Source organism: Melospiza melodia, chromosome 3, assembly GCF_035770615.1.
Source record: "Melospiza melodia melodia isolate bMelMel2 chromosome 3, bMelMel2.pri, whole genome shotgun sequence".
NCBI lineage: Eukaryota > Metazoa > Chordata > Aves > Passeriformes > Passerellidae > Melospiza > Melospiza melodia.
The window spans coordinates 15,131,855-15,148,144 of record NC_086196.1 but is presented as its reverse complement, the minus strand read 5'-3'; the positions used below and the strand labels follow the sequence as shown (position 1 = coordinate 15,148,144).

Genomic DNA, 16,290 nt, shown 5'->3' with positions numbered 1-16,290 from the left:
TGGAATAAGCAAAATGCTTTAGTCTGAAAAAGTACTTCAGCTTTATTTGCATGTTATAATTTCAGTGATGAAGTACTGAATCTACCTTCATAACATGTTTTACTGAAAAATGTAATATGAACAATCACACATTTTGTGTGCAATAATGGAATTTCTAGTGTTCTCCAGTGTATGCCATTTATGGCTATTGACTTTATGGGGTTTAATCTTTTAAAAAATAGTTACATTATAAGCTAATGGTGATTATGATAAAATATCTTTCTCCAGTTTATTTTTCCAGGATTTTTTATGTCACTTGTTTCTTTTCCCCTTATTTATTTGTTCTAGAGATCTGTACTCCAGGAACGAATAAAAAGAAAAGCATTTTCGTCTCATATTATATTGGAGAAGGGAATACTCTGGGAAACTGCAGTTTCAGTTCTTTACTGCTGTTAGGTCATCAGAAGCCCTTCTCTTTCATAACTTATGGGGTTTCTGATGCAGGAATTATAGGTGAAATTTTGCTTGTTAGTAATGCCAGAGCCTCTGGATGCCTGTGCAAACAGTGCTGATGGGGAATTGGATCATCTAGTTCCAAACCCTGCATGGGCAGGGACACCTTCCACTAGACCAGGCTGCTCAAAGCTATCCTGGCCTTGACCACTTCCAGGGCTGGGGCATCTACAATTTTTCTGGGCAACCTGTTCCACCCTCACAGTGAAGAATTTCTTCCTAGTACCAACTCCATGCTCTTGTAAAACATCCCTCTCCAGCTCTGTTGTACTGAAAGGCTGTTGTATGGTCTCCCCAGAGCCTTTTCTTCTCCAGGCTGAAAACCCCAGCTCTGTCAGCTAATCTTCGTAGGAGAGGTGGTCCTAAGACAGTCTTCATCACCTTCTCTGGACCCATTCCAACAAGTCCACGTCTTGTGCTGGAGGCTCCACACCTGGATGCAGTACTTCCAAGTGCTCTCATAAGGGCAGAGGTACCACTTGAATGCCTACACCTCAGTGCTTGGAAGCAGATATTAACCAATACCTAAATAGGAAAGCCAAGGGAAAAAAGTCACTTCTCCTTAATGTAATTACCCCCATTAGATCTTTTACTCGTAACCATGGACATTGTGTGTGGGCATCATGCTAAATCTACGCTGACAAATTCTCCTGAAGGAGAGATGGATATGAAAAATGAAAGCTGCTCCCATTTAAACCTCCCAGATTTTACTGTAATGAAAAAAAAATTATCACCCTTAGCATGGAGTTCTAGATAGGCATATAATGATGTTTCTCTTACATATACACTCTGATTCTGGCATTATCGTGGGTCGTAGTGTATTCACACAGTATGGAAAGTGGCTGGGTGTTAATTTGTGCAGAAGATAACCTGCACCTCTGAGACCTCTTTAAACTGCAGTCAGCTGCATTCCACATCACTGGAACAGTGATTCTGGGATTAGCAATATTCTTGGTTTTATAGACTAGTTAGTCTTGGGATAGCAAGGGCTCTGCATCTGCAGGCAGATCAGAAGTGATTCATTGGTAAGATCTTGACTGAGCTGTCTGCCCAGAAAAAACAGCTTTTTAAAACTGGGATAGTAAGGTGGTTGTTTTTGACTTGCTGGGTTTTACTGTCTTACAGACTCAAAAGAATGATTTTGAAAATGAAAATGCAGTGTGTTTAGGAGTCTGTATCTACTGTAGGCTAATATTTGGTATGTATGGCAAGCAAAAATAATTCTTGAGGTTGATTTCCATTAATATTTTTTAAAATGTAACATTTTGAGGATCAAAATGCCATCTGGAACAGCATCCTGGCTCGAACAGATGGAAGAATTACAAGTCCAGTGAGGAGTAAGAATGGGGCAGATGTACAGTATTTCTTCCTCTGAAATACTACTTTCCAAACTTTTGGTTATTTTCAGCTGTATGTATCTGCTAAGTAATTGCCAGTGGTTTTCTTTTCTTGGTTTTGTGCAGTTTTTTCTTAGACTTGGATGAGCTTTTACATCTTCAAGTATCATTTGACAGAGAATTCAAGAGCGAAAAAAGCCTTTTTTTTATTTTCTTGTAATCTGATCCCACTAGGGTAATTTGATGCTTTATATTTTTTACTGTCTTAATAAGATAATGTTTTTAATTAATCCCTTTATAATTTTGGTGATGTTGCTATCTGCCCTATGCCCTTGGAGCTGTCTCTTTTTTAGTTTGGAGAGTCATAGTTTTGCTGAGCAATTTCTTGCATAAAAAACTTACTGTACTCTCTGTGGTGTAGTTCTTTAAAAATATATGCTTTCTGTGTTTGCCTTTTATATTGTTTTAGTAGGTTTTTTTTTTACTTTAATGCTTGTTGTTCTGATTTAAAATTAATTTTAAATAAATGTAGTCTTAAGCTACAGTTACAATGATTTAATTTAAAAAAATCTTACAGTTCTATTTAAACAGAGCTGTTCAGTGTATAAGGTGTCTCAATTGAGGTTTGTAAACATGTATCAATTCATTGACAATCTCTGTAAGTTGTTGTCTTTATTTAAACTAATGACTAGAAATGTTTTTATATGTGCAGTTGATACCCCCAAAATTGGCATGACCTGGAGCTGTAAAACTGGTAAATCAGTCAATTGAGCTTTCTTTGCTGCCTATTTTTAAATGCAATTCTCATTAACCCTTGGTGTCTCTGTGTTCTTCCCACACCTGCCAGACCCCACACGACTTCCCAAAGAATGGTGGAACAGACAGTGGCCTTAACTGCACAAAATGCATTCACAGGGTCTGGTTGCCATCATGTGTCTCCATCCAGTTGCCTGGAGACAACTAAATTACAAAAATTTCCTCTTCCTTACCAGGTCTTCAGACAGTTTGCAAGTCAGAAAATGGGAAATGTTAATCAGTTTAAACCTACTGATCTGTTTGGGCCTAAGGATGAGCTGTGGGGCACAACCCAAGAGCCTTTTTGTGAGCTGTGTTGTTACGTGTGAAACCACAGTGATCTCATTTCTTTGTGAGTGCAGACAGGTTTCTCTGCTTGTGGGTTGCATGGGTATCTTCCTGCCTGTAGTATAGCTCAGATGTGTAATGGTCTGTGCTAGGAACAGTCCTCTTTCAGATTTGTCTCTCAATTTTGTACATTTGTGGTATATAAAATCACACTAATTTAAAGCAGTTTTTCTTAACTGAATAGTAGCCTAAAAAAAATTTAATTTAAATCTTGCATCTGCTTAATCTCACTACTGTAATTCCTATTTGCATTTTATGTTCATAAAATCAAACAGTGAAGCCCTGTGTAAAGTCCCATTCTACATACAAGTTAAGAACAGACCACACAGAGCTTCAAGGTGCGAGAGGATATCCCTTCAGCCCCATTTCAGAAGAGATGGCAGCTGTTTGGATAATGGCTTAGTGTGCTCCATGGTGTGCTGCAAGATGCCAACACTAGAAATTTTGGAATCAGAATTGTTTAGGTTAGAAAATACCTGTGGAGTCTCACCATGTCCAGCTGTTAACTCAGCACTGCAAAGTCCTCTCTAAACCAAGTCTCAACCACTTCCCTGGGCAACCTGTTCCAATGCTTGACAACTGTGTTTTGCTAATACCCAATGTAAACCTCCCCTGGCACGACCTGAGGATGCTTCCTCCTGTCCTGTCACATGTTAATTAGGAGAACAGGCTGACCCCCATCTGACTGTAATTTCCTTTCAGGCAGTTGTAGAGAATTCACGGGCAATTCAAATTTCCCCTGAGCTTCCTTTTCTCCAAGATAAGCACTCCCAGATCCCTTAGCAGCTCCTCATATGTCTCCAGAGCCTTTCCCAGCCCGTTGCCCTTCTCTGGACGTGCTCCAGCACCTCAGTGTCTTTCTTGCAGGTGCAAGGTGCAGAACTGGACACGGGATTTGCGGTGTGGCCTCACCAGTGCCAAGTGCAGGGGACCATCCCTGCCCTGGTCCTGCTGGCCGCTCGATTGCTGATCCAGGCCAGGATGCCACTGGCCTTCATGGCCACCTGGGCACACTCTGGCTCATGTTCAGATGTTTGCTGGCCCATTTTATTTAATGATCAGCCTGTCTTCAACAGGAAAAAAATTTCCATCATTAACTTTTGGCAGTTATTAAATAATTGAAGACTAAGATTGGAGAGGCTGAAGGCTGGACATCCCTGCAGTTCTTAGAACTGTTTTGTAAACTGGACCTTCTGTGCTAATTAGTTTAAAAATGGCTTGATTACAACTGTGAAATGTCACTGCCAATCTCCCTTTGTGCAGTAGTTATGCCCTGTGTAGCAGTTGAATTGCTCTTCAGGGGTGCTAAATAACTTATCATAGGGTGTTTATTCCTTGCTGATACCCTGGTACCAATCATGGATGTTAGCACATAATTTTTATAGAAAATTAAGCAGAAAGTAATCAGGCAATTTTCTTTTTGCTTTTAAACTGGGAGGTGGTTTTGTAAATGTACTATAATTTGATAAGTTTATTTGTAACTTAATAAGGTGCACTAATTGAAAACTAGTGCACCTTATTAAGTTACAATAAAGTAACTTAATACTATTGTTTAGCCCTCCTCTGGTCCTGTTTTTATCACAGAATCACAGAATGGTTTGGCTTGGAAGGGAGCTTAGAGATCATCTCGTTCCAATCTCTTCCCTTCCACTAGACCAGGTAGCTCAAAGCCCCATCCAACCTGACCTTGAAACACTCCCAGTAATGAGACACCTGTAGCTTCTCTGGACAATCTATGCTAGTACCTCACCACCCTCACAATAAAGAATTTATTGCTAATACCTAATCCAAACATGTCCTTTTACAGTTTCATCATTCCTCCTTGTCCAGTCAACCCCTGCCCTTGTAAAAAGTCCCTCTCCAGCTCTCTTGTAGCCCTTTTTAGATACTGGAAGGTGCTGTGAGGTGTCTCCAGGGCCTTAATGTCTCCAGTCTTAGCATCTTGCTCTGTCCTCATAGGAGAGGTGCTCCAGCCCTCTGAGCATCCTGGTGGCCTCCTCCGCACTCTTTTCAAAATGTCCATGTCTTTATGTAGGGGATCTCAGAGATGAGTGCAGCACTCCAGGTTGGGAGGGCAAAGGGACAGAATCCCCTCCCATGCCCTGCTGCCCACACTGCCTGGGATGAGGCTTAGGATATGATTGATTGGCTTTCTGGGATGTGAGGGCACATGGATGGTTCATGTTGGAATTCTTGTCCACCAGCACCCCCAGGTTCTTCTCCTCAGGGCTGCACACAATCCATTCTCTGCCTAGCCTGTACTTGTGCTTGGGATTGCACCAGCCCAGATGCAGGTCCATGCACTAGGACTTGTTCAATTTCATGAAGATTGCTCAGGGCCACCTCTCAAGCTTGTCAAGGCCCCTCTGGGTGGGGCCCCTTTTTGGTTTGTATGTAGTTGTTCAATTGTGCTTCATTAAGTGGTAAATTAACACAGCACTGTATTTCAAAGAAACCAGGAAGGGCATATCAAAATTAACTGAAATAGAATTTAAAGTATTCTATAATGTTATTTGCAAAGCTACAGACAAGATTCTCAAGAGAGAATTGTGTTCTCATATATCAAGTTACCACATTTTTTTGTGGCATCCAGGATGTCTCTCAGAGGTAGCAGCTCTGTTTCACATCTTTCAATATGTTACATTCTTTTGAAAATCTCATCCTTGCTGTGGGTGCTGATTGAGAGTGTGAATGTTGCCTGTCATATTAACATGTGAAATGTAATGCAATATATTAATATAAAGAGACCAAAATTTAATATACTCTGCTCTGACCTTCTTCAGATTGTCATTCTTGATATGGAGCTAAATGGTGTGATCTGTGCTGCACTGGGACTGAAAACCTGTGAAAAGTCTATAAAGCTGGTGGTGTAATCGCAGACTGTTAAGCATTCTTATTCCTTAACTTTGTGCAGGTCAGATATTTATATTAATGTGGTAGAGTGTTAAAGACATACCTTTACATATTCTGACATATGCAAAGCCTGTATCCCTGTAGGTGATCTGTGGGGAATACTCCTCTCACTTTGAAGGTCACACTGTGCAGTCAGAGCCATCATGACATGTCCTAGCTGATGGCTGTACCTGGTAATTAATTGTTAATTACTTTGAATTTCTCTTTCTTTGCAGGTTGATGATTCCACTTGTGATGCTGAAATACTCTCCTTGCTCCTCAACGCCAAGCTGGTGGTGCAGTGCATGTCCACGGCCTTCTGCCCACGCCTCATTGACCACCTCCTGGCCAACCAGGGGCAGGGGGGCTGGGATGTGGAGGAAATTGCTCAGCAGCTTAAGGAAGCAGGGTTCAGTGCAGAGGCCGGGTCTCTCCTCATGGCTCATCGAGGCACCCATCCTGCACTCAGGACTTTCACTACTGCCCTTCAGGCTGTTCAGCACTGGATCTGAAAATGTTGGACTTATGCATTTGTCTGCATATTTGCTGGAGATCTTACACAAAAGGGAGAAATTGTTGCTCTAGTAAAGTAACAAAGTGAGTTATTACCTACATTTTGTAGAAAACACACAGCACACAGTAAATTCCCATATACTTCTAATTGTTTAAAAAACTATTGGTGCAGACGGTATAATTCTGTTGTATGATTAGCAAAGCAATGAATATGATCATCCTTTCAGATCAAAGTTAAATGGTTACACTCAGTTACGTATAAATGAAACATTAGTGGGGTGGCAGGCTATATACAATTTGTCTTAATTTCTGTAAGTAATTTACTCTTGTCATAATGTAAAACTAATGTAAAAATATAAAGATATATATAGAGCAAAAGAAGTCACAAGAGTGATTTTTGAGAATTTCAAAACCTTAAAATTCAGTATTGTGCAATGTTGTTATCACAGCTTTTGTTTGCAATAAATAAAATATTTTGCATTTAATGTGCTATCTCTTTCAGCCTTTCAGGCACATAAATATTTTCTTTCTTCAGCCCCTTTTCTGAAATTCCTGTCTTTCCTTACTGATGTTTATTCATGAGGACAAGCTAAAGTTTAAGAGATATTTTTCTCCACCATTTCGGAAGCCCCATCTTAAATCCTGAACATGTGTTGATACCATTGTGAATGTACTTTCAAAGTATTTAGTTACATTTTTCCTGAGTTATGAAAAATTGCATAAATGTGTATATTTGCAGAATTACAGAATATGCTAAGTTGGAAGGGACCCACAAGCATCCTGGAGTCCAACTCCTGACTCTGCACAGGACCATGTGCCTGAGAACAGAGTCAAAATGCTCCTTGAGCCTCCGTCAGGTTGCTACAGTGGCCACTTCCCTGGGGAGCTGTTCCAGTGCCCAGCCACCCTCTGGGTGATAAACCTTTTCCTAATATTTGACCTAAACCTGCCCTCACACAGCTTCAGGCCATTCCCTCAGGTCGTGTCCCTGTCACCACAGAGCAGAGATCAGTGCCTGCCCCTCCTCTCCCCTCCCAAGGAAGCTGTAACTGCAGTGAGCTCTGCCCTCAGCCTCCTCCAAGTGACCTCAGCCGCTCCTCACAGGCTTCCCCTCAGGGCCCTTCACCATCTTTGTTCCCTCCTCTGGACACTCTGCAATAGTTTCATGCCCTTCTTACATTGTGGCACCCAGAGCTGCCCCAGCACAGGAGGTGAGGCTGCCCCAGTGCAGAGCAGAGCAGGACAATCCCCTCCCGTGCCCAGCTGGCCATGCTGTCCCTGATGCCCCAGGACAGGTTTGGCCCTCCTGGCTGCCGGGGCACTGCTGGCTCAGTTTGAACTTGCCATCAACCAGGACCCCAGGTCCCTTTCTGTGGCACTGCTGTCCAGCCTCTCATTGCCCCAGTCTGTCTGTCCATCCAGGGTTGCCCCATCTCAGGTGCAGAATCCATCCATTTTTCTGCTGAACATCAGATGGTTGCTGATTGCCCGTCCCTCTTGATTTGTCAAAATCTCTGCCTTCAAGGGAGTCAGCAGCTCCTCTCAGCTTTGTCTCATCTGAGAACTTGCTCAGTATCCCTTCCAGTCCTTCATCCAGGTCATTTATGAAGATGTTGAAGAGCTCAGGGCTGAGGATGGAGGCCTGTGGAACCCAACTAGTGACAGGTGGCAAGTCTGATGTCACCTCATTCACTGTCACCCTTTGTGACTGACACATGAGCCAGTTGCTCACCCATCCCATTATGTGTTTATTCAGCTGTGTGCTGGACATTTTGTAGAGATATTTCCTGTAGGAGAGAGAGTATCAAAAACCTCACTGAAATCCAAAAAAATTACAATGCTCATCCTGTCAAGGTGGGTTACTTTGTCTTAAAAGGATATTTGGTTGGATAAGCAGGACTTTGCTTTCGTAAAGCCATGCTGGCTGTGAGCAGTGACTGCATTGTCTTTCAGGTGTTCTCAAATATCTCACAAAATAAGCTCTGTAATTTTACCAGGGACTGATTCTAAATGCCTTTCTGTCTCATTAAGACAGAACAATTTTTTTTGTTGTTTTCAGAGTTTTTTTTAAAAGGGCACTGTTTATTACACTGCATTACCTGAAGGGTTTGATGTTTTGTGTTTACAGACACTCTTAAAATTAGTCTGTGAATCTTTTGCCTAATCCTGTGTTCTAATTTTGATGTAATAATGTACAGAAACATTGTATGTTATAAGATCCAGAGGACATTGGAAGCAATCTCTAGGGTAATGTACTGTAACCTCCTGCTTAAGGCAGGATGCCTGTATGGCTGGAGTAGGTTTCTCCAGCCTACATTCAGTTGGGTCTGAAAAACCTCCAAGGATAACTGTGTTGATTGTTCCCATGTTGAAAAGCTTCTTGTTTGTCCTCTTGGGATCTGCTTTGTTTTACCAGCTTTTACTGACTGTGAAAATGGCTCAGATGTCAGCCTTACTTCCCCATTGCACAGGATTTGTAATGAGACTTTATGGGAGGTTATATCATCCATGGATTAGCATACATTCCAAATTCCAATTTCTATCATTCAGCTATATTGCCTTAATTCTGTTCTCTTATGTTGGCAGTCCCAAGAGCCCCAGACTAGTAAAGCAAGCATATTGGAGTTGCAGAGGAAAGAAAGGAAAAAATTAAAGAAGGTAATATTACTACCAAGTGGTAATCAGTAGATGTGGGCAAACAACATGCACACCTCCAGCAATAAAACTTTGAGATATTCTGTAGAAGATATTTCAATACTTTACAGTGAAGCCTTTTGGCCTGCAGGTTTTGTTCTCATGTTGGTAAATCCAGTGCTAGATTTTCTGACCATTCTTGTTCAGGATCATGAGGAGTTTGTGTTTAGTGTCAATCTAAAACTGAGCTGTAGAAAAACCTCTAATGAGTGTTATTGATCTCCTGTCCATTTTCTCATTTGCTGGCATTACAAATCCATGATCAATACTTTCCTTGCAGCCTGTATTATTCCTGATTTATTCTGTATTCAGAACTTTCACCTGTAAGAAAAAGTATTACTTTGGTATATATAGCCAAAATTATCAGCCTATATTAGTATATGTTGCAAAGAAACTTTAAGAAAAAAAGAGAAGAGGCACATAACAAGAACCTGTATCTCAGTATCAGCCTTTTACTATCTTCCGTACTTCTGTTTTGCAGAATAACATTTAATTCTCTGGGATTGAGTAGGATACATTAGCAGGTGCTATTGAGTTGGGTTTGGATTCTGGTTTTTGTTTTCTTTTTTCTTTTTAAAGGTTAAGAAACTCACCTTGGTAGTAGTTTTAGGCAGGTTGTTGTTATACTGAGCACTGAACAGTTCAGTTCTGTCAGTTTATTTGATTTGCAATTGGGATTTGTTCATAATACAGCGTAAGCGGATTTTCTTTTCCTTTTTTACCTCAAACAATTCCACATTCTGGAGATTTTTCTGCTCCCAAAAGGAAGTGAATAAAGAGTTGAGTTGTGTCTCCAAGAGCAGTGCTTCCTAGGGCAATTAATCCTCTTTTGTCTGAAAGACACTGACAGCGTTTGGATCTTTTAAGGAGCTTTTAGCTGCTTGGGAGACAGAGCAAAGCAGCAAAATATATCACCTTGCTTTTGAATAATTAGAACCAGAGATTAGGGAAGAAAGATCATAACTCAGAGTTTCTTTTTCTGCTGGAAATACTAAGTATAGCCAGTATGACATTGCGATACATGCAGAGTAGACACTTCTATTTATAAACAAATGTTGCAATTTGTTAACAAAAGTGCAATTCAATGAGTAGGGTGGCTACATGTGATTCAGATATTTTCCTTGTATAGTGCTAGTTCTTGTGATTTACTGTCTGTGACATTCTGCACAGTGAGAAGATGCTTTGAGAGTGGCCATCTGGTACCAGAGTATGGCCACCCCCAGCACAGAAAAGACATGGACCTGTGGGAGAGAGTCCAGAGGAGGCCACAAAAAGATCAGGAGGCTGGAGCACCTCTCCCATGAAGACAGGCTGAGAGAGCTGGGGTTGTTCAGCCTGGAGAAGGCTGCAGGACACCTCATAGCACCTTCCAGTACTTGCAGGGGCTTGTAAGAAATACGTTTTAGTTTAGTTTATTTATTATTTATTTATTTAGTTTAGTTTATTATTTAGTTTATTTTAGTTAGGATAAAGTTTTTAGTAGGGTCCATTGTGATAGGATAGATAATGTAGAAGAGGGTTGATTTAGATTAGATTTAGAAAGAAGATTTTTATAATGAGGATGAAGAAACTGGCACAGGTTGACCAGAGAGGTGGTAGCTGTCCCATCCCTGGAAACACTCATGGTCAGGTTGTAAGAGACTCTGATATACAATTGAAAATGTCCCTGCTCATTGATGACCTTCAAAGGTCCCATTCAACCCAAACTATTCTATGAATATGGATACCTGCATCATAGGGGTAAGAATTCCTACACCTGCAAAAACACAATATTTTTTTTGTATTTTTTGTGTATTTATTGAGATATGGAAGGCAGGAGCAGAGCTGTGCCTTGTATCAAAGGTTGCAGACACACCAAAAGTTCCGGGGGCATACAAATGTTTCTCAATTTGATTATTTAGCTATTACTGAACACCTGAGGTAGTGTTTGCATAGGATTATTTCGTTTGACACTGAGCTCCCTTTCCACAGTGGTAGCAGTAATCTGAAATTGCTCTCTGTGTGTTACAGTTAATTTATGATTATGTTTCTCTTGTACATCTGTGGTTGTAACACTGCCCTCTCCTCCTTGGGCCACACCATGATCTCAGAAATGCTCATTAGGCCTCAGCCTTGATGAACAGCAGCTGGCTGAGCTTCTCTTGAGCTTTTCAGAAACACTCTCTGCTCCCAGGAACTTGCACTGTCTGATGAGCTCCTGGTTTTAATGAACAGCCTTAGAAACTTAGAAAATGCCTGAATAACAACCCAAATGGAACAACATTTTTGTAGCTGAACTTTCAAAGGAAGTTACTGACCTGAATTGTGGTCAGGATGGGAAATTGCTATGACTAAAGCCCACCCTCTTGTGACCCTATGAACAATGGTCACAAGTGAGACCCCCTGAGCTCTCCTGGACCACAGTGGGCTGTGGCAACATCTCTCTCTGAGTGAGACACCACTGTGAGCCAGAGAACCCTCACGTTTATAGCACCTCTCTCTGAGTGAGACACCACTGTGAGCCAGAGAACCCTCACGTTCATAGCACCTCTCTCTGAGTGAGACACCACTGTGAGCCAGAGAACCCTCACGTTTATAGCATCTCTCTCTGAGTGAGACACCACTGTGAGCCAGAGAACCCTCACGTTTATAGCACCTCTCTCTGAGTGAGACACCACTGTGAGCCAGAGAACCCTCACGTTTATTTGGAGAACAGCTGCCAGAAGCTGCCAGAGCCTGGGCTCATACCCCCACTCCTCAAGGATCAGCCTTCATCCTCTGAGAAGATCCAAAGGCACCCAATGTGAGTACTTCCCTGAAAATATGGGGAATTTTCACAGGGATATATATGCTACATGATACATATTCCTTTAAGTCTGTGTGTGTGTGAGTATGAACACGTTAAAGCCATGTGAATATTTCTTAAATTCTTAAGTACATTAGATTCATAAATGAATTAGGTCTAAAAGTGAGTTGCCATTGTGCTATGGTAAATTCCACAAGTATCTTTCATAAAATTGTTTAAATTAAGCTGTTGATTAAGTGCTGTTAAGTTTAAGTGCTGTTAAAAACTTCAGACCTAAGCCATTGGTGACATGTGGGGCTAAGTTTGGCAAGGCTGACTCAGTGGGAGTTGATCACTCAGACAATATGTTTCATGAAGACTTTCAACATTTTTTTATCAAACCATAGGTCTCAAAAACTTGTCTTCATTACCACCCCTCTGATCTCTGAGGACCTGCTGGAACATTCTGATAAATTCCTACACCCTTAATACAACAGCACTTTGATGCCTTTATAATCTTTGATGCCCCTTTTGTAGACACAGAAAATAGTAAACCTGAATGTCTTTGGCAATTGCCTGCACTTGAAAACAGCCTGCTCATTTTGCTGGAGACGTGGCACATGATGAAAGCAGAAGTATAAAGGTCCTCTGGATGGTCAGAAATAGGCTCTTTCTTTTAACTTGGCTAAAACATCTGCTGTCGTGGTTCTATTCTCCACAAGAGCTCAGTGTCCTTAGCTTTCATGTTTGTCCTCAGCAATGCTCTATTGTACCGGCTGGAAATGGAGTATGGAGTTTGCAGAGTGAATGAGCATCCCTTTATAGCTGAGGAAGATTTTAGCAATAAAAGGACAGAGCCTCATCTTTCCTTAGTGCTTAGGAAAGTTGTGGTTTAACTACAGCTTTCAGCAGATAATTATGACAGCTAAAACTTTAAAAATATGAATCCCTCTCAAAGGCTTTCTGTCTGCCATGACATTCAGAAACATGAAAATCTCACTTACTTTGATTTCTTCTTATAGTGATAAATTTCATCTGTCATTTTCTTCACTTGCTTTGAGATTGGCTAACAAAGGGGATGGCCTGGTGCTCATGCTAATGACTCTGCTGTTGAACAAAGCAGGGTATTTTATCATGTTGATTGAACCTCCATGGGACACACTAAGCTGTGCAAACAGAAGATAAAGTCTGACATTACGTCCGGCTCAATCATAGCTGGATCTGACAACCTGGTCAGCATTTCTACCTAAAAATAAAGACTCTGCTTTCTGGAGCTGCCTGGGAGCAGATGGAAGAGAACCTGACAGCTTCCCTGTTGCACAGCCATGTCATTTCCATATCCCAGCTTCCTGTACCATTTCTCAGTAGCAGATACAGGGTAGTTAGTGTAAATTTTTGGTATATGCTGTGGGTTGACCCTGGCAGGTGGTGGCAGGTGCCCACCAAAGCTGTTCTGCCACTGCCCTCCTCAGCTGTGCAGGGGAGAGAAAATATTAAAAGGCTCTTGGATCAAGATAAGGGCAGAGAGAGATTACCCTGCATTGACCATCACAAGGAACACAGATTCCACTTGGGAAAATCAGATTAAGTTATTGCCAATCAGACCAGAACAGGGTAATTGGAAATAGAAACCAAATATTAAAACATCTTCCACCCACGTCTCCTGTCTTCCCATGCTGAGTTTCACTCCTGATTTTCTCTCCCTCCTCATCCCTGCTGGTCCAGAGGAATGAAGAAATAGAAAATTCATCATAAATAAAATTTAACGTAAAGAATGTGATTACCACTGAAATGGAATTGTCTGCTCAACATGTGTTCCTCTCGCTCTGACATCAGCATCTTCTGCCACGCTGTGCTGGCACACTAAATGTCTCTAAATGTCATTTTAGACTACCCTTCTAGGCTTCCCATGCTTTCTGGGCACAGTAATGGGAAAACCAGCTCTACACAGAGCTCTGATTTATAGTCAAATGGCCTTCATAATCCAGGTACACAAAGATTCACAACAGCCTTTTTTCCTTGACAAGCCTTATCTGCCTAATGTGCATATAAAATAATTATTCTAATGAGCAAAACAGATATATGCTGTTTAAAATAAAAAAGTAATGTTTGAAAACAAACAAGCAGAAGGAGTTTAGTCTAAATGGGAGAACAATAAAGAACACAAGCTGTGAATGAAACAGAGGGGTGATTTTAATTATTCTGATAGTACCATCTGCACTGGCTCTGGCTAGAGAGGAACAAGGACACAAATGCAAATTTCAAGAGTGTGTGTGTATCTGAATGTAAATTTCAGTAATGTGTATGTGAATACATTCAGTATCCTATATAATCTTGAAAAGGAAATGGAAGTGCAATTCAAGGTCGAGTCCTGGGATGTTTCTTTTGTGACCTTTTCCATTTGATTAAACACTTAATGGCCATTTTGTCCAAGTGATGATTTAAGTGTTGCACTGGTGAGGTCACACCACAAGTCCTGTGTCCAGTTTTGGACCCCTCAAGAAAGATGTTGAGGTGCTGGAGCGTGTCCACAAAGGACAATGAAGGGGTGACAGGTCTAGGGAGTGAATCCTATGAGCAGTGGCTGAGGCATCTTGAGGTGCTCAGCCTGGAGAAAAGGTGTCCCAGGGGAGAAAACTACTTGAACTCCCTACAACTGCCTGGAAGGAGGCTGTAGCCGGGTGGGATTGGTCTTTTCCCAGTCAACAAGCAACAGGGCAAGATGGCATGGAATCAAGCTGCAGCAGGGGAGATTCAGGTTTGACATCAGGAAAAATCTCTTCACTGAAAGGGTGGTTAAGCTTTGGGATGGGCTGCCCAGGGAGATGGTGGAGTTACCATCCCTGGGAGTGTTCAAGAAATGACTGAATGTGGCACTTAGGGGCTATGGTCTGGTTGCACTGGTGATGATTGGTCAAAGGCTGGACTTGATGATTTTGGAGGTCTTTTGCAACCTTAATGATTCTGTTGTTTCTGATAAAGACACTGCAGAGAAAAGTAGAGTGAAAACAATCCTTGGTGATTTTGGACTTTGGAGCTATAACATTACAGCCCTGTTCTGTACCAAAAATGTTCCTAAGATGTGATATTTTTCAGTCTTTGGCACTTTCTTAGACTGTTCAGAATTTCTGGACATAAGTGGATGAAAAAATAGAAGAGATTGTGAGATACTGCTTTCATATAAAGCAAGTCCAGTTTGAGATGGTTCAAGATTCAAGATATTTAAAGTTAGAAGTTTTGGGTTATTGTTAGCATTATATCCCGGTATAATCTATATCTCCTCAATGATTTGACAGGTCTCCATAGGAAACAAAACACCTAGGTAAATATTTAGGTCCTGTGTTTGCTCTTTTATTGAGCATAATGATGGAGAAATACCTGGAATGACCACACCAGGCAACTCTGTTTAATTGTGAGATTTTCTAAAACATCTACAAGATTAAGGAGTCTGAGGGTCTTGGTCTGGAGAGGAATGACAGTATTGCATCTTCTTCGTAGAAATGATCAATGAGCAAAGGGAAATGAATGAAGATGACTACAAGCTACCATTTGTAATTAGAGCTCTAGGTTTTTTAATTACTTGTTGATTCCTTCAGGTTATTTTGCTTTTAGATGGCAGTGTTAATTATGGTAGTATTCCCAAGACACCCCGGACTGTGAAAACTCTGCATCTACATTCAACAGAATATTTACATTATGTGTTAGAAATTATGTGCTTAGAGAAAACGCACAGTGAAGGAATTGTGACAAAATGATTTTTGCACAGATTCTGCTCAGCATCTTCTTGGCTTTGCCAACATGAACCTTACCAGACTGAGATACCTTTTTGGTTTTGTTCACCGAATTGGATTTGTTTCTTTCACCACCTTTATCCAAGGATTCTTAGTTTAGACTGAAGGTTGGTCTTAACATGCCAATTATCAGGGAAAATATACTGACTAGGAAGGATATGCTGCCTCTGGTTAAATGTCAGCACTCTGTTTATGCCCTGGGTCTGGGCAATCTGGCTCTCTATTTCTTTCAGAGGAAACGAAGGACTATCAATGACAGCTTTAAGAACATCTCAGTTTAGAAAAGGGCAGGAAGTTATTTTGGAACTTTTCTCAGTGGTTTTCAGGAGGACATGAAAAACACAATATTTCTTCAGATTTCATATGTATCAAACAATATTTTAAGAGCAAAAAAAGAGGGACAGACTTGGTTTCGACTCATAAGGTTAGTTTGCTGAAGCCTTAGTACTAGCCATCAGTCTTCTGAAGCCAGAGGACTGGTTTTCTTAACATTCCATAATCATAGTTATGTATAAAACTGTCAGCATTGAAAAAATATAGGGTAAAGAAAATAACTTTTGCACTTAGCATTTTACTAGCTACAGCAGCATTTGAACACATTTATAGCTAATTCCATGAAATACCACTAAAATACTTTCCAGTTGCCTACATGAGACCTCTAAAA

The 16,290-nt window shown here is 41.0% G+C and overlaps 1 protein-coding gene across 3 annotated transcripts in view; it reads left to right on the top strand.

Annotated features, from left to right (window-relative positions):
- Nucleotides 1-6,862, top strand: part of NBAS (NBAS subunit of NRZ tethering complex) — a 159,881-nt gene extending 153,019 nt beyond the window's left edge. For all 3 annotated transcript variants that reach the window (XM_063150856.1, XM_063150857.1, XM_063150855.1), the window contains one exon: nt 6,101-6,862. In XM_063150856.1, coding sequence (XP_063006926.1) covers nt 6,101-6,376 — 276 coding nt within the window. In that variant the 3' untranslated portion in view covers nt 6,377-6,862. The remainder of the gene's footprint in view (nt 1-6,100) is intronic.
- Nucleotides 6,863-16,290: the final 9,428 nt, after the last annotated feature.